General features: G+C 45.2%; 1 protein-coding gene and 1 non-coding gene across 9 annotated transcripts in view; one reads left to right on the top strand and one right to left on the bottom strand.

Annotated features, from left to right (window-relative positions):
• Window positions 1–19,285, top strand: part of Pknox1 (PBX/knotted 1 homeobox 1) — a 63,280-nt gene extending 43,995 nt beyond the window's left edge. For all 8 annotated transcript variants that reach the window (XM_074072574.1, XM_074072576.1, XM_074072569.1 and 5 more), the window contains 3 exons: window positions 2,763–2,839; window positions 6,260–6,432; window positions 9,209–19,285. In XM_074072574.1, coding sequence (XP_073928675.1) covers window positions 2,763–2,839; window positions 6,260–6,432; window positions 9,209–9,420 — 462 coding nt within the window. In that variant the 3' untranslated portion in view covers window positions 9,421–19,285. The remainder of the gene's footprint in view (window positions 1–2,762; window positions 2,840–6,259; window positions 6,433–9,208) is intronic.
• On the bottom strand, window positions 19,262–19,367 carry LOC141423562 (U6 spliceosomal RNA). Its single transcript, XR_012448407.1, has one exon. It is a non-coding gene; the product is annotated as a U6 spliceosomal RNA (small nuclear RNA).
• Between the last annotated feature and the right edge of the window lie 4,486 nt (window positions 19,368–23,853).

Genomic DNA, 23,853 nt, shown 5'->3' with positions numbered 1-23,853 from the left:
GGTTGGGTAAAACCTTGGAAAGTAGTAGTGTGTCACGTAGTGGATTTGAAAGGAAGATGAGATAAGGTAGAAGAGGCGTGGAGTTGCGCATACTGAGGAGGGGTCAGCACGAGGCTTGTTTAACTTGAAGTGAGTCTGGCCCAGCAGGGAGCACCACCTTACCTGCCCAGTGTCATGTGAGTGCCGTGTGGCCTCCTTGGGGTGAGCAGGAGCTCCATCTTCTTGTGTGTAGGACATCTTAGGAAGCACAATGAAGGGGACACCCCTGCCCAGCTGATGGGAAGATGCTGGTCTTCTGGGAGGTATGGTTGTGGCCAGCCTGTTGTCCCAGGAGGCATCCTGAGCTATGCCAGTGTCCAGAGTGTCCAGGCTTGGCTCTCGGAAGGGGAATCTTCACACAGTGAGGAGCAGTGGGAAGCTGGGCACACTAGAGTGCATGATGAGGGCACATGCAGTAGGACGTGTTACGCAAATGAGAGGAGGTGAGAAAGGACATATGGCTGTTACAGTGTGTGTGGAGACCCCAGTGCAGTGGTCACAATTCAACATGAAAGTGCCAGGACTGGGTATGGGGTTCCCTCTAATGTTTTATTTTGCTTCATTTCCCCTGACACTATCCTTTAATGTTTTAATAATTGCTCAAACAATAAACCCTGCTCTGAAGGATCAGTTAGAATGACACTTTCTTCATGTATCACTTTTCCTGTTCCTTCTTGTCCTCATTTCTTTGCAACCCTTGGTTTTTCTGAAAACGTTAGGGCAGCATTGATTGCTGTTTGTTTTTCTGGTGTGTGCTTCTACCCCATTCCCACACTCTCCTTCCTTCCTCCCTCCCTTCTTCCCTTACTTCTTCCCTCCCTCCTTCCCTTCCTCCTTGTCTCCCTCCCCCCACCTTTCCTTCCACCTCTCCCTCCACTTCCCTCCCTTCCTTTCTTCGTTCCCTCCCTCCTTCTCTCCCTCTGTCCCTCCACCTCTCCCTCCTCCTCCCTCCCTCCCTTTCTTTCTTCCTTTTTTTTTTTTTTTTGCTGTGCTGGGGATGAAACTCAGATCAGAATGTTGCTCATGTAAGCAAGAGCTCTACCACTGGGTTACATTTTCTGTAACAAGTTCGAGGCTGATCTTGAACTTGTGATCCTCCTGCCTCTGCCTCCTGAGTGCTGGGATCTTAGGCGTGCATCATCACACCCTGCTTCATTTCTATTTTATAAGCTTTTAAAAGGGCATGAATAGTATTTGTTTCCACAGCCTCAAACTCAGGGCTACACAGTCGTCTGTCAGCTCACATTGAACTATCCTGTTGATGGGTTTGTGGAAACAAATGTGACTGCCAAGATAAATTGGATGCTGTTCCACTCCATGGTAATACGCTGTGACTTCCAGATCACACTGAGTGTTTGTTTAAAATCAAATCAAGACAAATACCTGCCTTCTTACTTAGTTGGTGTCATTCACACCTGAGGACCCAGTAGTCCAAACTAAGGGATTTGGAGCATGCAATTTTAGAGTAAATGTCTTCTTGACTTCCACATGTAGACGAACAGTCACTGGTTTGGGGAAATGGTTTCTTACTGTAGATAGAAATCATTTTCCTTGGGTACCTCTGGGAATGCCAGTAATCTACTTCTAGTTTAATTTTGTTTTTTCTTAAGTGAAATATTTCAGTCATACATAAAACAAGGACAATATAATGGACACTCACTTCCCAGGCCCAGGGTTTGTTTCTTTACTGACAGAATAGGTGTGGAAGTTGGCTTTCCACCAGTATAACAAATATGCAAGGAGAAAAGGTTTATTTTGGGTCCTGGTTTAGAGGTTCCAGTCAATAATAGGACAGATTCGTTGCTTTGGGCTGCTGGTGGAGCGCTGGATGTCAGTGGTAGGAGTAGGTAGCAGAGCAAAATGCTTACCTCATGGCCAGGAAACAAAAGAGGAGAAGGCAGGTTCCCGTTGACCCTACAAGTGCCTAAGGACCTCAGAAGGCCCCACCTCCTAAAGGTTCCACCACCTCCCAATAACACCAGCCTGGAGGTCAAGCCTTTGACACATGGACCTTTGTGGGGTAGTCGACATCCAAACTGTAGCACCGGGTTAAGACACTAGAAATTGATCCTGAGAAAGCTGTAGATGACATCAGCACATCCCAGTGTCAATTTATTGTCATGGTACCAATGACAGACACATGTCCCCTGCCATGTGACAGCCTGCCCCTTCCAACCAGCTGAGGTAATAACATTGCTTGGCTCAGGTGCTCTGAGAAATGAGGGGGTTACTGCAGAATGTGGAAGCCATAGAGGAGTGCTGCCTGTTGGGGCAGAGGTTTCCTGGCCCAAGCTCACCCCTTTATCTACTTGAAAGGATGGAGTTTGTTATTCGTAAATTAGACCTGTGTAAAGTTGACACAGATGTGTGGATTATATCAAGTGCTCAGACAGTGCCTGGCACAGAGCACTCTCCACAGCTGCTGCTTCTGCTGCCCTATTGTCACCTGTGCACCCCAGGACAGTGGGGCTGACTACATCTTCCCTGTGCACCAACACCTGTGCTAGTGCTGCATTCTTGGGTTGTGAGCAGAAATACTTCATTCTGTTCTGGGCACTTCCAAAAAAATGATTTGTAAGATTAAAGTGAAGTTTTGACTTAAAAGCATTATTGATATTTATAGGTTTTACTCTTGCTTATTTGTAAGCATCTATTTTGCTTAGATAATCTTGATTTCCTTTTTAAAAATCAAAGCTGATGGTAATGGTACTTTGTATTTTTAGCATCCCTACCCAACAGAGGATGAGAAAAAGCAGATTGCTGCTCAGACAAATTTGACACTACTCCAAGTCAACAACTGGTAAGAGTCACTGCTTTCTGACACCATGCCCATTACCACAGTGGAGCCTGGAGATCCTGATACTAGTAAGGAGGAAAATACTGTTGAAATATGAGTGCCTCCAACTGCAGTGCTGTGGCATTGGAGTGCTGCAGTCAGGACAGGATGCTTGGGAATACATCAGCACACGATTTGCCTGTCATTTAGATATCATTTAGCTATCCATACTCACTGTGCCTGGAAAGGTTTCTCCGTGGCATCACCACAGAGCATTCCTTTAGAACTGGGATGTTTAGAGGATGACTTCCATGGGCAGGGGCAGTGAGAGCCAGGTGTGCTGACCTCGGAGGACATTCTGCTCTCCTACTTCTGAAACCTACTGCTGTCACTTTGTGCCCGCAGCTCAGGGATGCAGTCTCTCTGTCATCATACCTGCAGCCATTCTGCAGCACAGAAGGGCCTGGAGCTGTTCTTGAGAGGGAACCCGGCAACATCTGCATTTATGAATGCGATATCTCCTTCTGGTTCTAGGGTCACTTATTATTGTGGGCACTTGGATCCTAGCCATGTGTTTCCCATCATGAGAGCTGACACTCATCGCTTGGGTGTTCACACATGGGGTGCAGTCTCATTTTTGTTGTTCAACTATGGGAGGCAGTGTAAGCTTAACAGAACAGGCTTTCGTGAAAGAAAACACAACCTCTACCACTTGTACACATTGGCACCTTTTTTTTTTTTTTTTTTTTGCGGTACTGGGACTTGAACTCAGGGCCTTCATCTTGAGACACTCCACCAGCCCTATTTTTGAGATAGGGTCTTACAAACTATTTGCCCGGGCTGGCTTCAAACCTCGACCCACCTGATCTCTGCCTCCTGAGTAGCTAGGATTATGGCATGTTTTTATTTAACTATGCCAAAATGTAAAATTGTTGAAGTTCGATATAAACAATAAAATCTTCCTATTTATGCAGCCATAGATACAGAGGGCAGGCTTTTGTGTTGCATTAAATACTTTATTATCTTGCATTCAGGCCATTACTTTTTATTTGGATAGCAGTAATAAAACATATTACTTGAGTCATTTTATGTGAAATCCTTTAGCTAGAATGCTAGCAAAAATTAAAAGGGTTCAAGTATGTCATTGCTGTGACATCTGTAACACTGTGGGTCATTCTTGATTATTTTCTCTTTCTTGGAGACAGGGTCACACTATACAACCCAAGCCAGCTTTGAGCTCATGACCCTCCCGTCTTAGCCCCTGAGTGCTGGGATTAGACACATGCGCCACGCCTGCTTTTGGTCTTGGTTATTTTCCTGTAGTTTTATGTGAAAGTGTCACATTTGGTTGATTTGTAAACTGCCATCAGTGATCCACTGGGGAAGAATGTTATATCAGAGGCACATGCCACTCTGGGCTTTTATTGCTGTTCCCCAACTTGGCATGCTGTCACATTCACAGAATTATCTTACCTAAAAGGCTTAATACCGCTTTTAGGCTTTAAACTTAGTAATGTGACTTAAAAATTCTAAATTCCTAAAATCCTTTAATATTTTAGCCACCTTTGCTTTCTGTGGCTTTCTTTCCTTTCATATTTACAAAAGTTACATCATTGATGGACAGAACACATCTCAATAGTGTGAGCCTCTACCTGGTGGCAGCTTAAAGGAGAAGGAAACAGAACCAAGAAATTCCACACAGCAGGGGCCGCCCCTCCAAGGCAGGCTGTAGTGCTGGGGTGGCTCTCTTGCCTGACTCCTGCCCACCTGCTTGTCGCACAGGAACCACCCATCCCCCCAGTGAAGCATTGTAGAGGCTGTCTACTTCATTGTTGGAATTTGTCCTCAGGTCATTTTAGGTAGTCATCTTCTTAGGATCTAAAGTGAAGTAGCCTTGAGCTGCTCCCGCTTAGGTTCTGATGATTTGCAGATGAGGGCATTCAAAGAGGGTCACGGTCAAAAGCAGTGCTTTGTCCCTCATACCACTGAGCCTTATGCTCAGTCGGTCTCATGTTCGCACTGTGGCTTAGAGATACCGTGAATCTGATTGGTTCTGATTTCACTGGAGCTTCTGTGGGGCTTTGCAGTTTTCCTCCTATCGCCTGTGGCTCTGTAGCAAAGCAGCCCCTAGAACCATGTGGAGCAGTGGTTGTGGGGAGAATGCCCGCCAGAATGTATCTGCTGTCACACCCCAGCGGCTACAGGAGGAAGAACCCATGTGGAGTCCGAACTCCTTGCACCCCACCAGCTGCATTCTCATGTCCAAAGGCAACAGCTTGGAGCACTGGGCAATAGAGATTGAAGCAAGCAGTCTCTTCACAGTGTGCACTTGATGTGCAGCCATGTCCAGCCTGTCTCGCCAAACTGTACATTTGCTGCTCTCTATTTGTGGGTCACAGCTAAGGTGTGAGCTCTTAGTCTCACAGAGCATTGGAGCCCATTGAGACTTTCATCACTGCGCACACTCACATGTTGTGCTAGCTGGGTGTCTAGGACGGGTGGATGAACTAGGACCTCAATCATTTGGAATGGTCTTTGGAAAAAGTGAAGCTCTTACCCCAGGCCTCTGCTCTGTGGTGAACATGATGTCTCCTTGATGGCTCAGCATGGGGACTGTGCCAGAGGCACAGGGCACAACCCGTGGGGCAAGGTTCCTACAGCACAACCCGTGGGGCAAGGTTCCTACAGGTTCAGGCTTCTTGGTAGCCTTAGGCATTAAAAGAGCAGAGGATTGCACGAAGTCTTGCTACTTTAACGTTTTTCTTTCTTTAAGAAAATAATGTCAAATTCACATTTATGACATTATAAATATGTAATTCACAGATGGGGAGCAAATCTGAGGAGGTAAAAAATTGCTTCTCAGCCTTTGGGCTAAGTTTAAATGCAGATGAAATTAAAAAAAAAAAACAGGCTGGGTGCAGTGGCTTTACAGCTAGAATCTCAGATACTCAGGAGAAGGAGATCAGGGAGGTTGTGGCTTGAGGCCAGCCTGGGCAGAAAGTTAGCGAGAGTCCATCTCAACACTTGAATGGTGGTACACACCTGTAATCCTAGCTATGCAGGCAATGTAGTTAGGAGGATCGTAGTCTGAGGCCAGCTCAAGCAAACACACAAGACCACACCTGAAAAATAACCAAAGCCAGAAAGGGCTGGTGGTGTGGCTCAAGTGGAAGAGCAACTGCCTGGCAAGTGTGCAGCTGCACGTTCAAGTACCAATCGTACCAAAAGAACAAAAAGGTGCCATGAAAGAGTTGGTTCTTATTTAAGTGAATTGCTTTTTAAGCAGCAGGCTGTTTTTCTGATGTAGATAATTCCTGTTTCTGTCATGCCTCAAGTAGTATTGTAGTGTTCTCCACTTTTTAGCATGGTTCCTAAAGTTGTATGTTCATTAAGAGTATTGACCCAGCACCAGGGCTTCACAAAGGTCCCTTTGTCCACACACAGGTTCATCAATGCCAGAAGACGAATTCTTCAGCCAATGTTGGATTCCAGTTGTTCAGAGACCCCAAAAACAAAGAAAAAAACTGCTCAGAACAGGCCAGTCCAGAGGTTTTGGCCGGACTCTATCGCATCGGGAGTAGCACAGCCCCCGCCTAGTGAGCTCACCATGTCAGAAGGTATGCAGCGCTGTAGACCACAGGTGAAGTGTGTGGGTGGAAGGCCCAGGTCAGCTGTTGTTAGCTGTGAGCTTAGAGCCACAGCTCTAAGTGTCGTGAGCCAGGTTCATTCTTTAACTGTAAAACACGAAGACGCTTTAGTGTGGATGCATGTTGAAGGGAGCACGTTAAGGCATAGTGGATGATTTAGGACATTTGCACTATGTGAGTGAAATATCATTGATTTTACCTGAAAGACATGGTGGTCATTGAGATGTCTGTCCTATGCTTCCATTTCTGCTTTCCTTTTCTTTCCAGCTTTGGGTGAAAACAGTGGAATCAATCCCATTCTTATCTCCTGATGTCTCACCATTTCTCAGTGCGTGTGCTTGTGTCTGGCTTTTGTTTATTCTCTGACCTGTCTTCCTTTCCCTGTCACAGGCTACCATTCTACTGTGTCTCAGAGCATCTTTCTGTTTGTATGAGCCCTTTACATTTTGAATTGTTTTGTTTCATTTTGAGACCTCCCACCTCAGCCTCTGAGTAGCTGTGACTATAGGTCACACCACCTCCCCCAACAGTGGGCTTATGGTTTGAATATATCTGTACATAGTGCCGTCCTCTCATTCTGTGTCTTTCTTTTTTCCCATGGCGACATACTGTTACCAAGTTAGAAAAGCTCAGGCCATGTTTAATCTTTCAACTTTTTGCAGCGCTGGGGATGGGACTCAGGGCCTTATTCAGGTAAGCAAGTGCTCTGCCACTGACTCCAGCCCCATTTTTCATTGAAATATATTTTCTGACCCTTTAACCCACCATGCTGTCTTCAAAGACTTCAATTGCTTCTGTACTAGATGGTTAGTTTCGTGATGTCAGGAATGCTCTTTTAGTCTCTTTGTTTCATTTCTGGGTTGTTTCTGGACTTCCCTCCTGCAGTGTTTAATTTTGGGTTAATCCCATGCAGTGTGCTTTTCATTTTAGATATTATACTTCTCATATTTCCAAATGTTCTGAGTTTTTGAAAATCCCCTGAGTCTAGTGAATGGTGAACCTATGAAGCAGTAAAAGTAGCTGTTTTAATACTCTTGTTTGCTGACTCCCATCTCTGTCAGTTCTGGGTCTGTTTCAGCTGCCCCTTGTGGCTTTTCTTGCCTCTTTGAATGCCTGGTAATCTTTGACATCGTGCACTTTTCCTTGTCGGGTGCTCAGTCTAGGGCTAATCATACCCATGACTGAGACGAGACTCTTCCGAGTTCTCTACCCAGTGTGTGGAGATGACTTTTCCAGGCTGGCAGTGTGAGCACTGGATGCTGACATCCTACTGCCTTTCACATCTTCTTCCCCAGCCCAGTTGCTTCCTCACACATGCTGGTGTTTCTCTGCTGGGTGCCAAGGCAGATTTTCCATGGCAGTGCTGGTCCTGAGATTATAATGGGCTTGTTTCTTTCTGCTCAACATTTCTTGAGTTGCGTTGTTTTTCTGTTTTTTATTAGCGTGTATTAACGATACAAAGGGGTTTTGTTGTGATGTTTCCATATTGTTATATTCACGTAAAGCCAAGTTTTTCTATGTTATGCTTTGACTTTCTCATTCAGGTTTTGATATTATAGTTGTCTTGTGCTCACAATTAAAAGAGTTTTTATTTTCAGTTTTGTTTTCTCTTTTAGTCTAATAATTAGTTAGAAAAATATTTCTGTGTTAGTCAGCTTTCTATTGCCATAATAAAACACCACAACTGACTTGTAAGGAGAAAGGTTTATTTTGGTTCATGGTTCTAGAGGCTCTAGTCCAAGCTCAGGTGACCCCATTGCTTTGGGCCTCTGGTGAGTGGCACACATCATGGTGAGAGCATGTGGTTTAGCAAACCCCTTATATTACAAATGAGGAAGCAAAGAGAGAGACAGGAATGGGAAGAGCCCAAGGTCCCATAATCCCCTTTGAGGGCATGCCTCAAATGACCTGTGTACCTCCCACAAGACCCCACCTCTCAAAGCTCCCAATAGCAGCACCCTGGGGACCAGCCCCTTAGCACATAAACCTTTAGGGGTCATGCATCCAAACCATAGAGATTGTTTTTCTGTCTCTCCCTCCCTCCAGCCCCTGCCTACCTCAAAAAAGACAATATCCATCTATTAGAGAAATAATTTCAAACAGAATATCCTGTGAAAAGTAAATCCTGGTTCTAATAGGAAAGACAGCCATTCCAAATCCTGTGTGTGCTCGAGTGCATATTCTATGTGCAGACATGGATGAATGAATGCATCTCCTAAAGTCTTACCAGATGCTAGCATACCATAAGGCTGTCTCTTCTTGCTTTCCTCACTGATACATCTTGGTGGGGGGGGGGGCGGGTTGTACAGTGTATTGTGTTACTCGCAGTCTCACATTCTGCTGTGCAGTGTCTCTCGCGGGCCTTGTTCGTGGGTTTTGAGTGGCTTCCATCCTCTGCTGTTAGGCTATATGACAGAGATTTACACGTTACAGGGTTTTCTTTTTTTTCCTTTCAAATTCTTACCTTATTCTTCTTTTTGTTTTCCCATTTCTGTTCCTCTTGTATATCTTCTCCTGTGATTTTGGTTTTTTTTGCTCTCTTCACAATGTGCTTTGCCCTGGGAATCTGTTCTTCATTGTGCTGGTCTGTGCTGACCGTGGAAATAGTTCCCCAAGTCCCTGTCAGCTTTCCATAATACACAGTTCAGCACTGTAGGCCAAACAAACCAGTGGCTCCCGCCTGAGTCATGACATGTTTTTCTCTGAGTACTAATGGAAGCAGTGACCCTCTTGTGCTCTGCTGCAGGCGCTGTTGTGACCATCACCACGCCCGTGAACATGAATGTGGACAGCCTCCAGTCCCTGTCCTCGGATGGGGCCACCCTGGCCGTGCAGCAGGTTATGATGGCGGGGCAGAGTGAAGACGAGTCTGTGGACAGCACAGAGGATGACGGGGGCACGCTGGCACCCACGCATATCAGCGGGCTGGTGTTGGAGAACAGCGACTCCCTGCAGTAGGGGAGCCCGCTCGGAGCCAGCGCACCTGACTTTCTCGTTTGCACAGCAAACGTTTTACACAGTTTTATCTCTAGTATGTTTTATATGTAGATATAGGAGAGTGCACTTTTGTATTTCATAGTAAGCTTAAAGGGCGTCCTTGACACGCAGCAACTTCTTCAAATGTGCGTGTGTGTGGGTTTTTAAAGAAGTTCTTTAAAGGTTTAAAGCTAGAAACTTGATGAATGACATCCCCTTTAGTCCCCAGTCAGTTAAGGAATAGTGCTGCCATTTCCTAAAAATTATGCAGTTGTAACTTAGCTCTGTGGTTTCAGCAGGTCTCGGTGGCTGCTCGGTTTGTGTGGCCCACGGATTTGAAGACGCTGTGCACGTGAAGCTGCCGGTGTGAGTGATGACAGCCCACTGTGGGCTGTTTGGCTTCTCGGTATGCATGGCGACTGCAGCACGCCTCAGTTCTCTTCTGGTCAGAGAGCCAGTTTCATTTGCTATGTAGAAAAAGAAACTCCTATTTTTACCTTGCTGGAATTATTGGATAAAAAGCTATTTTTATAAATTCGTTATGAATTGGATTATGATTATATTGAGGATAAAATTTGTAGAGAAGGAACACTACACACTTGTCTTTGGATTTGGAACATTTTTAATTATCCAAATTTAATGGCCTGCCTGCCGCTGGCTACCATCGTAGGGTCTCCGGCTCCCCAGGGAGGTTTACCTTACCTGTGTGAAGAAATGCCTATCCAATGAAATGTTGTTTCTGTGTAATGCTCAATTGCGTTCTACAGTTGTTCTGAACAGGTAGCTAAAGGTGTGTGGTAAGTAGGACTCAGGTGAGTGAGGTACAGATAGCCGGCCTTTAGTCACAGCTCTCACATACTCCAGACTAATTTCAATTCGACTTCAGTTACATGGTTGCTTTCTGTGTTAAACTGTGTGCTGTTTTAGAATTATTTTTAGCCAAAACATGTTATGTATGTATGTTTATTATAAACTAATATAAAGTGTGCTCTACCCCACTGGCTCAGAGCTGGGGTAAACAGAGACATCTGTAAAGTCACACAGTGAGTTGAACTGTGCCGCTGTCATGACAGCAGAGCCACTCCCATTCTCCCCTGCGCCCACCCCAACCCGCAGCAGCTGTGAGGTTCTCCTGGCGCCCCATGTTTTTGTGGTACCTCATGCTGCAGAGTTCCCAGAGCACTCCCCCGACCTAATCACCTGTTTCCTGGTGACATGTAAGACAAACTGAATGATAGATTGGGTTTGGTTCCCTTTGGTTCTGAGTTTTGTGGACTTCGGAGCAGGACTCTTTCTCTAAGAGAAGTCAGGCACTGTCTGTCCCCTCAGATGGGGGCCCAAGGCCCCTCTGCTGACAAAGGACAGCTGTGAGGTTGGCAAAGTCACAGGTCTTGCAATTCAGCAACAGTGAGTGGTTATGGACCAAGGTTACATTGAGGGGCATTTCTAGCTAGTGCAGGACTTTTCTGGATCTGACCCCCCACCGCAAAAACATGTATTAATTATTTATGGGGGAGGTCAGCAAGCAGCTCAGAGAGATTTCTGTAAGATTATTCACAAGCTTCAACTGAAAGAAAAACTTGGTTAGCAGCTTTTGGGGGGAGAAAATGATATTTTTAAGCGTCCTTGCATTCCTTATTTACACTTTTTGCTATTTTAGCCAGAGCTGTGCAGCCTAAGCAGCGTTTTACTTTACTTGATGCCAGCTTTGTTGGACTTCTCAAAACTGGGTCCATGGAAGCCGCCAGCTCCTCCTCCTCCCCCCCCCTTCCCTCCCCTCTCTCCCCTCCTTCTTTGGCAGAGCAGGCACACAGCCACAGATTGTAGACGCTTGTGGAAGCCCTCCTGTCTGCCCCCACCAAAAGATGGTCCCAGCCCGCAGGTTGCACTGAGAGGAACATGAGCAGTGTCTGTGTCAGGCTGCTCCAGCTGGGGCAGCTGTGTGTGCGTCACCCACACTGAGTGACGCAGTGTGCATTCTCCAGATGAAATCCAGTTCCCCAAGCCCTGAACTCTCAGAGGCGAAATTCAGAGGAATCACATAAAGAGCAAAAGAGAAGCCGGGTGTGGTTCGAGGCCAGCCTGGGCTACATAGCCAGACTCAGTCTCAAAAAAAAGATCCTACATGAGCTGGCACTGGGTCCTGGCCTGAGTTTCCTTCAACCTGCATGAATACCTGAGGTCTCTTCAGTAACTTCCAAATGGCAAGCTGTTCTGGCCAGTTTGTATCTTAAAAACACCTGTTTTGCAGTCCTCAGTTTGTGGAAAGAATCTGAAAGCATATCCCCTTCAAGCTTCCTCTTAAATGTCAGATTTGATCCCACTGAACTTCATTCTTGCTAAATTCCTCCTTTATGTTGGAGCCTTAAACTGTGTTCTGAGACTCCATTTGGCCCCTTGTCTTTCCTGCTGTTTGGCTGCCGAGCAGAAAGCTAGACTGGCTTGCCTGCTGCAGTCCAGCTGGTGGGCTCAGATAGTCCCATAGGTAGAAGCATTTCTACAGTGTGCAGAGTGATCCTTGCACCTAGGACTTCAGGGCTCACTCTGTGACCTGCTGAGTGGCTGTTGCCACGTGTGTGAGGAAGCAGGGGGGTGCTCTCCTCTCTGGACAGCTCCAGCATGCTAGCAGGTATGTCATCCATCCTGAAGGCCATCCCTGGCAATCTGTCTCTTTTGGTTACTTTCGGTCTTTGAAACTGACAATCTTTAAAATGTGAATACTGTAACAATATGTTTCTTGGATTGTTGTCTTTAAAAAGGATTTTTTTGTGAAGCAATTGATTTATTGAAGCAAAAAAATTAAAAATAGAAACATGCCTTATGGATGTTTTATTTTATAAGGCTCATGTCACCAAAAGCTGCTTTTCCATTTTCAGTGAGCCTTTCAGAGAGTGTGGTGTGTGATGGCCCCTGCACAGGTTACAGGCTGGCACTGCACTGGACTAATAAGATGCATTTGCATTTTCAAAAATCTTTTCTCATATTTCTTACTTCAGTTAGTCATTGTTTTCCAGGAAAAATTGGAAGCAGGCTTTTTGGTGTGGTTTTCCACCAGTCTAATTATTTTAACAGTAATAAGAAGAAAATGATTCGTCAGTAAGGTAACACATAACCTTCTGTGGTCCTTTTATAAAACTTTACAGTGAGACAATTCCTGGCCATATTCAGTTGGAACAATTGCTGAGGGATTTTGTCTGTTGTTCAGGTGTTATGAATGCCAATAGCCATTTATGGAAGTAAATCAGGGGACAGAAGGATTCTTTATTAAAAAGTGCATCTATCATTGTGAATCCTGGTGATCAGAGTGAGACCAAGAGGATATTGCCCAGGAAGTGTTTGATTGGCTGTCAGGAAGTGGGGGCACTGTGTTGTGGCTGCAGCTCCTTGAGGCCAGAGGGGACAGGTGGGCACCAAGCGTATGCACATGGCCTCAGGCCAGCTCCCAGTGCACCAGGCCCCCAGTGCGCCCTTGTGAGAGGGAAGCTTTGGTTCATAGCGGTCATTGCAGCTCTGTCCATGCCCATGGATGATTACCTCTCTGGTAAGATAGAGCTGATGAAGTGAATGGCGGTCTAGTAGACCCTGAGATGAGTAATGTGTTCAGTGTTTGTGTTTTGTCATGCAAGTATCATAGAGCACTTTGTGTTTACCCACAAGTCCTTCCATGTATATTTACTCTTAAGTTACTTTTGCCCTCTTACAATGATTATCTTTTTACCTTCACTAAGACTTAGGACCCCCATTCCATTTTATAACTAAAACATGGAAATACACAGAGCTGTGGCATCTGGGAGGCACTGTCTGCCCCACGAGGAGCCTACCATAGACATGCCTGCTTTCCTCTACACACACACGCACACTCATATACACTCACGTCCACATGCACACGCACGCACCCCCACAGGCATACACACACTCACACACACACTCTCACCCACAATCACACACACTCATACACACCAACCACCCCACCCACCCACACACACCGTTCTTCTCCTGGCCTGGGTTTCCTAGGCTCTGGAGGACCAGAGTAGCTATTCCATACAAGCAGTATTTAGACTTTGTCTATACAGATGACTTTATTTTTATCTTGTTACTTAAAAGAACACGAGTGTTCAGCCATGTAAAAACCAACACTGTTTTAGTATAAGTCAGGATTCTTTTATTCCGTATGTTTGCAAATGGTACGTTTACTGATAGTGATGTCTTTAGATATTCCCCTGCCGTGGCACATCAGGAGGATTGACACAGGAAGGTGAGGTAGAGCCAGCCTGGGGAATCCCCACCAGGTAATCGGGCTGGGTAATCCCAGATCGGTAGTCAGACCTGGATAGTCTCGTCTTGGTAGTGTACTTAGGTCTGCGTAATTTGAATGGATTGTAAGTAAACCCACAGACCCATGCTGCTGGGTCTCCACACGGAATTCCACGTGGATTCCTGTCCCAGAAGCCTGGACAACACCAGGTTCCTCACAGACCTGGCCCAGCTGTTCAGCCTCACACCTCATGGATGGCTTCGGTTTTGTTTAGTTTTGTTTTGGAAGTACTTGGGCTTGAACTCAGGGCCTCGTGCTTGCTAGGCAGGCACTCTACCACTTGAGCCACTCCGCCAGCCCTTTGTGACAGGTTTTTTTTGAGTTAGGGTTTGACAAACTCTTTGACTGGAGCTGGCTTTGAACTGCCATCCTTCTTATCTCTGCCTCCTGAGTAGCTAGGATTGTAGTTGTGTGCCACCATCCTACATTTCCTCTTTGGTTTCCAGTCCATGCCTATCACTGCTGTTTAGTCGCTGTCTTGGCTCTGTGTTCTCTCCTGCCACCTCCATGTGCCCCTGTTTTCTATTGTTCCCCGCCATTACATCTGCCATTCTATTTCCTCAGAGCTTACCCCTCTAAATCAGTAATAATGTTTAGTTGAGACCATATCAATTTTATTCACTAAATTATGTACACGTATTTGTTACCATTGCACATCACAGAAATTCTTAACTTAATTCTACAATTAAAAATTTAATTCAGAGAACTTATAGCAGTCATGAGGAACTAGCCAGCAGCAAGCCTGCCTGCCTACCTGCCTAGCAGTGTTGGTCTTTGGAAGTGAATGTACCCCTGAGATGCCAGATGAAGCATGTTCGTGCACCCTGCCCAGGGAGCCTGGGGTCACTGAGTGGTCCAGGCAAAACCTCTGATTTTTGACCCCAGAGTACAACTTTTTGCCCCCTACCAGTTCCCAGCCTCCCTCCCGCTGTCCTCAGGGCCTCAGCCCCCTGAAGACTGCTGAAGAGTTTCTGCCTATGAGATCTTCAGAAGGACTTAGTTCTCATGTTCACAAAGACTTGGTGATGTTGCTTTAGTGACTCCTGCAGCCAGGAAGCCCCTCTGCTGTCAGGGGATGCACTGACCCAGACACCATGAAGCTGGCATCTTGGGATACCACCCAGACTAGGAAATTTCAAGCTAGCAGGAGCATCCTGGAGGGGGTGGTACCCACTGAGCAGCAGCCCTGCTTCTGGGGGAGTTGCCACCAGCTACAAAGCAAGACTGTACCTGTGGCTAGCTGGTTGTTCACTGCAGAGCCAGGTTCTGTCTTGTGGCTCACTGACAGGCTCCAAAGCCTGTCATGTACCTGCTCAACAAATAGATGACAGGCTCTGTGAGATGGTACACAGATGACTATCACCTGACCACGCACAGCTGTTGTTAGATTCCCTCTTGGGACAGATGCTTTCTGTTTTGACCACAGTGCTTTCTGTTTTGACTATAGTGAGAACAACTAACCTCAGCCACTTCCCTGTTGTTCCCCATGAAACCTTGGCCCTGATTTGTCCTATTGGGACCTCATGCACAGCACCCTTGGTGGGACAGCAGGAAAGCCAAGGAAGATGGACAGTGTCAAAGATGAGTGGCCCTGAGATTGCTGGAGCAGGGACACTGGTTGACATCACTTTTGAAGGCTGCTTTTTGGCATGTTGGTGTCTGGGTTTAGCAGGGCCTGAGATAGATCCAACTGTTGCACAAAGCTACAGCCTTGAATGGGTTCAGAGACTGGAGCTGAGTCACTGCATGTGCCCCTAGCACTGAGGCGAGTGAGAGCCCCTGTGAACCACGCAGACACCCCTCTCTTTCCTTCCCCACTCAGCACTGCTCCCCACGGATAGTTTCCTCATCCTCACCGGGGCTTTTCTGCCCTGTCTGGCCACCATGAGGCCTGCGCTCCACTGTGTGGCTCCTCGTGGTACTCTCTCCCCTTGTGTCCTACAACCCGCTCTTGCCTTCTCCCACTTACTGATGCATTCACTCACTCCCCACCTTTCCATTCCACTCCACCCCACCCCACCCCATGCTACTCCCACTCCAGCTTCTGGAAAACACTAAGCTGCAGTTTCCAGGCCTGTCTGCTGGGTTTCCACGTCTCTTTCCTATTATGGACCTTTGAAATTCATTCAGGTGAGAGTTACTCCTGCTGTATCTTCAACTGGCTGGCTGCTGAGAGGGAAACAGGAACTTGTCAATTGCCCCTAAGGAAAGCCTGCTCTGTAGGGTGAAAGGTTGCCAAAAAGTCAGCCCCTGCAGAAGGTGCCTGGGTGTTCCTCATTGCACCAGTTTCCTGGCCTCTCTACCCTACCGCCTGCATCCTTTTCAACTTTCTTCCACCCATGGAGTCATTTCCCCAGGATGGTGCTGTGGGCGCACCAGGAACAGCACTGCAGTGGAGGGCACCAGTGTTACGGGACTTCCTAGGCCAGCAAGGATTCATCAACCTGCACAGCAAAGCTGCTGTTAATGCCCAAAGAAGACTCTGCTCCTACCCCATACCTGGCACAATTCAAGCTGTTGATAAAATGCCCAGAGACCTGGACTGTTAGCATAAACAGGTAGGTAGACAGGAGTAGGGAGAGGAAATGCTCCTGGCTACAAGATTCCCCTTTCACAGAAGCAGAATCATAAAACCCCAGATGGCCCAACTCTGGATTACTGATGAATGAGTATATATCCTCCTTATCTTGAGCTCTTGAGCACTTCCTATATCAAGACCAAGCATGCGACCTGATGGGGGTACTGACCACTACGTGACCTTCCACTCGTGGCGCTGAACTGGGAAGGACAAAGAGGATCACATGCATAGGTGCCTGCTCTCCCCTTCTCAAAATCATGGGGATATGATTTCCCACAGCGGGGCAGCCACTGCAGAGTTGCCAAAACATTTGAAGAGGGCTTCAAGGGGTGGGCCCTAATCTCACACCACCTAGGAACCCTGCCCTATTGCATGATAAAACCCTAAACCCTGGCAACGTCAGAGCAGTCTGCCCTTATCTGAACTGTCTACCTCATGCCTTTGGGTGTACTTTTGTTTTGCTAGTAAATCACTCCTTGCTGTCTTTCTACTCTGGTTCTTTTGCTGCACCTCTGATAGCACCCGAAGAACCAAGATACATCCTATCCCCCATTAGCATTATGGTGCTGTCACTTGGATCTGTTCTTGCCTCCTCTGGTGGCTGGGGGACTGCTTTCTGATACGCCTTTCCACTTTCTTTTAAGCCTAAGCCATGTCTCCCTCCCTGCCTAACCTCCGAGGTAATTGAACAGCAGTGTTTTCCTAGCTTTCTGCAATGTCAGGACCTCACTCACCCATTTGCTGTACAGAGCACGCACTGATGCTGTACATGTTGCATTTATATGAGCCACAAAGCCACAGGCTATGACCCCTTTTGTACCTTCACCCAGGACATCACACCATCAGATTTCTCACTGTTTGTCTATCTCATTAGTCAACTCCAGCATCACAAACTGGAAACTAAGAATCTATGCAGAAACTGCATTTCAGTTCTACCTGAAGTGAATGCAAATTAGAAGACATCCAGAACTTCCTTCTAAAAAGACAGAAGGCCCCAGACGTCCAAGATTGGAGGCCTTGGCCAGCCACCAAATATTGTGGGCCATTTATTTATAGGGATGATAGGATTTAGGGAGGGGCTGGATCCTTAAGGGTGCCAGGGGTGATGGAATCACTGGGGGCTGCAAATGTACGCCTGGTTCTGTCCCTGACAGAACACCTAGGTTTGCAGGCCTGTGGAGAGGGATGCCTCCCAGCCTTGGGTCACTACAGCAGCTTCCCTGTAGGTCGGTTCACGTGGAGGTAGCCTTTGAAGGGATGCCCTCAAGCCTTCCGTGGAAGGTTATGTGGCCTCTTCCTCATGTCCAAGCATTTACGGTTTTATGTACATTTCGAGGAATAAACCATAAACCACAAAAGAAAGTTTCTACTCCAGCCATTCTCTCATCTGACTCTTCACCTCTTCCTAATATGGAAAGCCCCTCCTCCTGATGGAGACAAACTGGTTCCCTCATCCAAGAGGGAGATACATCCCCTGCCCAGTTCTTCTAATTAAACCTAGAGCTCATGTAAGCACCCCGAAGATGGGCTGAAGTGCTGACTTTCCCTCCTCCATGTGTTGCACTGTTAATAAACCCTTTCTCTGACCCTCACCACTCTGAGTCTTTACTTGACATATTGGGATAAATGTCCAGACCTGACATGTTGGAGCCCCTAGAGTTGGTCCTCTGGCCTGGAACTCGATTTCAGCTGTGGTTATCTGAGCTAGGAGACAATATGCCCTGTAGGTCTTAGCCATTTGCTGATCCCAGACAAGGAGGCAGAAATGGAGGGTCCCTGCAGCTGCCAAAGTCACACTGATTTGGGGATCCCTTCCTTTCTTTTCAGTCTGAAGTTTTTTTTTTTTAATTGTTTTTTAACATTTGGTGAGGTAGAGACAATATGTGGACTCTGCAGGCCCTGAAGACTGACCCCTGGTAAGTCATTCCTTTCCCTTGTTGTCTTGGCTCTTTTAAGCCGCTTAAATTCCCTTAAGCTATTTGAGCTTCTGCACTATTCTAACAGGGAAGTTTAGGTTCTGTAACAAGCCGAGAAGGGGTGTAAAATGCCCAAAGAAGCAAGGTGTTTGAGGAGATCTTATGATTGCATAAGAATAAAAAAAACACTAACTTGGTGTCCCCTAAAGAACACACTGCTTCATTGTTACATGCTTTGAGCTCATCTTAAGTTCACATCAGCTGATATTCTTGGCATGACTAACTTAAAACATTTTTTGCATTGTGCATGTGTGTGAATATCTCTGAGAAGACTCACACTGCAGCTACAGAGTTAGTGTAGAGGCCATTGCCTCTGTTCTCTCACTTCTGCTGCCTCTTCTGAAAAACTGGTTATTCAAAGTCTTTATGTCACCCAGGTTGGGCTAAAATACAAATATTCAAGAGTTCATTCTTGCCAGGCACTGGTGACTCATGTCTGTAAATCCTAGCTACTTTGGAGGCTGAGATCAGAAGGATCATTGTTCGAGACCCCCATCTCCAAAATAACCAGAGCCAAATAGACTGTAGGTGTGGCACAGCCGGTAGCGTGCCTGCTCTGTAAACACAAAGCTCTGAGTTCAAGCTCCAGTCCCACAAAAAAAAAAAGTCATTATGCTGAAATAAAAATGTTTTGTGTGTTTTTGAGAAGATAGTAAGGGGAACTTGATGGTGTTGATATGTTGTTGATCATAGTTACTATCCTAAAAGTCTACGTAACAGAACTAAATTGTTTTGTCATTGATAAGCTTTCTTCAGAATCCTAACCATGGCTGTTCTAAGTCTTCCGTCATCAGCAGTTTTGACCCTTCTATAAAATATCTACAATCAAACTCATGGAAAATGACTCTTGCAAGTACTTATTTTTAAATGAATCAGTTTTTCTTTTTTATTTTAAATAAAAGAATGACAAGTTAAGAGTACAATTTTTTTGAAGGTTTCAAATGTACTTTATTTAAAAATATGGAACACTTCACGAATTTGCGTATCATCCTTGCACAGGGCCATGCTAATCTTCTCTGTATCGTTCCAATTTTAGCATATGTGCTGCCGAAGTGAGCATGAGTACAATGCTTTTATTCACTGATAAAAATAAATCTATTTGTCAATGTTTCTTGTATACTTTTGTTAAAAAGCAAAGCCCTGTAAGGGGAGACCAACTAGTCCTCAGAGTCAGATCCATCTTCACCTTTACTAATCTGGAAATAGCAAGTTCACGAGTCTCCTTGTCAGATGCAACCTTCTTGGGAAGGTATTTCAAATACCTTTATAAACCGTTTTTCAGAAACAACTGTGATTTTTTTTGGAGTGTTTAATGTGAACAACATTCCCAACAGACCAGTTTTTCCATTAACTTTAACCTTCTGAAGAAATTGTTCTTGTTTTAAAACAGAAAAAAATGCAAAACTAAGGAAGAAAACCCTAGATATTCACTAAAGACGGTGCCAAAACTTCCAGAATCAAAAATTCCATCTACTGGATGAGGAAGGTCCAGACTGACCTCTTGGGGATCCTTGTCCTATGGTGCCATCTTGACAGTCGGCCGTGTAATCCAAGAGGAAATGAATTCCTTTTTCTTTACTTTCTCTTGTTGGTTTTGTATTTTCCTTGCAAAGCTTTCTAAGTGTTACCTGTCAACATTCTGGAGAGGCACAACTTCTAACAAAACCACCTGAGCAGTATTTCCAGATGCTAAGACATCACCTATAGGACTCCAGTTAAGCTTAGCCTAAGTGTCATTTCTTCTAAACTTTCTAGTTGCTTGAATGAGCCGAAAGGGTTTTATTGGCATTGACTCTGAAATGTCTGACACTCCCTTTCCCCTACTGTGGGTGAGATCAGACCAACTAAGACAAATCTCATCCCAGTGAGAGGGACAATTAAAGCCAAACCAGTAAGGTGCCGTGGCTCACACACACAATCCTAGCTAACTTGGGAGGCAGAGATCGGGAGGATCTCAGTTTAAGGCCAGCCTAGGCAAAAAGTTCATGAGACCCTATCTCAGCCAATAAAAGTTGGGTTTGGTGGCGTGCTTCTGTCAGTTCAGCTACATGGGGAGTGTAATTAGAAGGATCACGACCCAGGCCAACCTGGGCTTAAGTGGGGGACCCTAGATGAAAACTACTTAAAGTGAAAGGGGTTGTGGTCATGGCTCAAGTAGAACACTTGCTTTGTAAGCACACAAAACTCAGTTCAAACTACAGTATCACCAAAAAAAACAAAGAAAGCCAAACCTTCAGAGAATAGGGAGGGATGTTGTTGGAATCAAAATGGAGTCACACCAGGTGTGTTGGCAGCGGGGCGGAGTCTGTGATCAGAAGACTTCCAAATTCTTTGTATCCCGACACATAAATGGAGTTTATTAAAAGTTAGGAAAAGGAAATACAAAAGGGAGCACCGTGGGTGCAGGTGGAATCTGGAGGCAGAGAAGGTGTGTCTCTTCTCCAGGTGCTTTTAAAACTTACGCTGATCTATGGAAAGGGAGAACCAGGTGATTCCCAACCAATAACCACTGAGTAGGGAGGGAAGGGCGAGGACGGTCCCTGAGTCAGAACACGGTCAATCTGAAAGTTTGATCCCCAAACTTTCCCTAACTTTATCTTGCTTCATTTTCTGCCTGACAGACAAGATCCAAAAAAAATCTTTATGAGGTTGTTGAGGGACTGGAGTTCTCTTTTTTCTGAATCTGCTTCAAGCTGACAAAGGGCAGCAGACCCTACCTGCAAGGAAAAGTGTCTCTCCTATTTCTTTCCCTTGGGGCTCATTTGGACACAAGCTGTCTGAATTATTGTCCAGCACAATCAGAGTTCCTCATGGAGAGTTGTTTGTTTGTAGAGACTGATAACCTTGTTGCCTCTTGATTTGGGTCCTGAAGGCTTCTATTCTGGAAGAGAGAAATCTGGTTTAGAAGGAATGACCTGAATGTGAACAATGATAGGAGCATTAGAAGGGGCCCTCCCAGGTGTGGCAGGAAGGACAAAGAATCTAACTCTTCAATTTGAAAAGTGACAGAGAGTCTTATGGTTACTTTACCTATAGGTGTTTATATCTGTACCTATTTTTAACTCTTAGATGGCCCTCTGTTTTGGACTGCCACTATAGTGGGCAATTAAAGACTAATTGTTTGGAGTAATATCTATGTTAGAGGCCATAACCAGTCCAATTAAAGGGTAAACATCAATGAGTCAGTTCTGTACAGAAGACGACTCACAGTGTCCGTAAGTTCCCTAAGCAGAAGTTAGAGTCCACTCAAAGTTATATTGCCTTTGCTTAAACAGAAGGCCTTGGCCAAAGACATGAGTTTAAATATTAGCACACATGCGTAAGAGCGCCTTTATAAAATCTCTCAGCTTTGGTTATTTTTAGAGGTCTGGCATCATTGACTCCATCTGGATCTGGAGAAGTCGCCTCATTTGTGAAGTCCTGTTGAACTGTCTCAGGTGGCTGAATGCCATCTGCTCCTCTAAGACCTTGGGGGGATGGCTGGCCTCAAGGGGGTCACATCCTCTTAAACTATTTCTCTGAACAGTTGCCTCTGAAGATTTTGCCAATTTGGCAGTTTTGTCTTCTGGAGCCAGTAGTAGCTTCTCCTAGAAAGTCAGATTTTGTCCCATGGAGGAGGGGAAGTAACACCTCAAACAGATCAGAAGTCAGTGCCAATATGACCTTTCTGGCCAAATTAAGCAACAAAGAGATTTATTTAAAAAATGGTTCTTAGGCTGGGCTTAATTAAATCTAATTGTCCCATGGAGGATGTACTGATACCTTTAAGTTGTTGTAAAGTGTCAACAGACAACAGTTACGAAGTTTTACAAGGAAAATACAAAATGACCCCAATCCTTATCTGTCCTGGTTGACAGATAAGCACTTGTCAGAGTAATTTTCCATGGGCTTGTCTGTAAATGTCTCAGTGGGATCAGAACTGTAATGACAAAACTTAAAGTAACCATGGTTAACAGCTTAGTAATTAACAGTCTAATTACTCTTAATTGTATAGTCTTACTAAACCTTTATTTGTAACTTGAAAAACCTTTGTAAAAACCCAAATTTAGATAACTGTTTTTAATAAAACTCTTAGCAACCTTATACCTTAAAAGACTCAGGAAAAAAAGTAAATTATCTTTTTTTATAGCAATCTACAAAAACACATGGGTCAATAAGCCTAATTATAAAAGAGTTAAATATAAATTACACTCATGATAGAATGATACAGATAATTGCTCATAAATTTTTTAGTCCTAAGGCAGAAGATAGTTAGGCCTGGTTGGGATTAGAACTGTAGATAACTTTCCAAACAACAGTTTTACACATTAAATGTATAAAAGTAGTTTAAGAGTCATCCTAAAGACATCTACACACACACACAGATGTTTTGACCTAGTCATGTCAAAAAATGTCAGATACAAGCGTGAATGTATGAGCTCAAAAAAAGTAAAAATTAAGCAGCCATAATTGATAGGAGACAGATTAAGACATACACAGAAAGTACACAGTGACACATAAGACAATTGCATTAATTCAGAGTGCACTCTTCAACCATTTTTGTTACTATTTTTAGTAGGTTAGCCAGGTAGATTCTTAAATAGCTTATAACAGATCTTTAACAAAAATACCTTATTTTTCCCAATCCTTAGCAGATTCATGCGGTAAAAACAACCTGTACAGAAATTATATTAATCTAGAGAATTTTAACCACAAGTTAGTTATAATTTCCCTGGAGTAAGGCAAGATGGCGTCACCTATGACTTTCCCATCCCAAGGGAGTGGCAAGATGGTGCTGGATTTGCGGTGGCTTTATCATGGTGGCAGCATTCCCTGTGACCACATGGTCTCTCCAAAGGGTCTCTCAAATGGAACATGAAGATATGTTACATGCAATATCCAGGCTCAAAATAGCAATCTGTTAAAGACACCTCCCGCTGAGAGACAGGTGTTACTGCCCATATGGGTTAATTATCTTTTTCAGGTCAGCAGGATCAACGCACTCCAGTATTGAAGGATAGAGCCAAGTGACTCTGTTGGCTTCCCCTTTGCTGGTTGGTGGAGAGACAGACTGGGAAAGGGAAGCGGGAAATCTACCCTTTAAGAGGGAGAACTGTTCCTCTAAGGTTCAGTTAGAGCACGAGGGCTCCTGAGTGGAATTTGCTTTGCTGGCTGGGGGAGAGAGACAGTGAGGGAAAGGGAAGGAGGGCACTCGCCCTTTGAGAGAGCACAAGAGTGAGAGCTTTCCAAGATCCTCAAGGTGTCCCTCTCATATCAAGGAAGTCTCAGCTTCAGGTCCTTCTGACCTGGCTTGCCCTGAAAGCCCTCAGCAGACATCTCCACGTGAACAAGCAGTGGGGTACCCCAACTTCCTACTGTTCTCCAAAAGGCTATTCTCTTACATCCCTGCACAAGGGTTCCTAAATGGGATACTGATCCTAAATGCTAACACAACTATTATCCTAATGAAGAGACCAAATAATCAAAGCAAAGTAAGGTGGGATTTGAGCGAATTCATGGCCTCACACTTGCTAGGCAGATGTTCTACTTCTTGAGCTATTCTGCCA

The sequence above is a fragment of the Castor canadensis genome, chromosome 5 (genome assembly GCF_047511655.1).
Source record: "Castor canadensis chromosome 5, mCasCan1.hap1v2, whole genome shotgun sequence".
Lineage (NCBI taxonomy): Eukaryota > Metazoa > Chordata > Mammalia > Rodentia > Castoridae > Castor > Castor canadensis.
The sequence above is the reverse complement of the archived record's forward strand: the minus strand, read 5'-3'. Positions and strand labels throughout refer to the sequence as shown.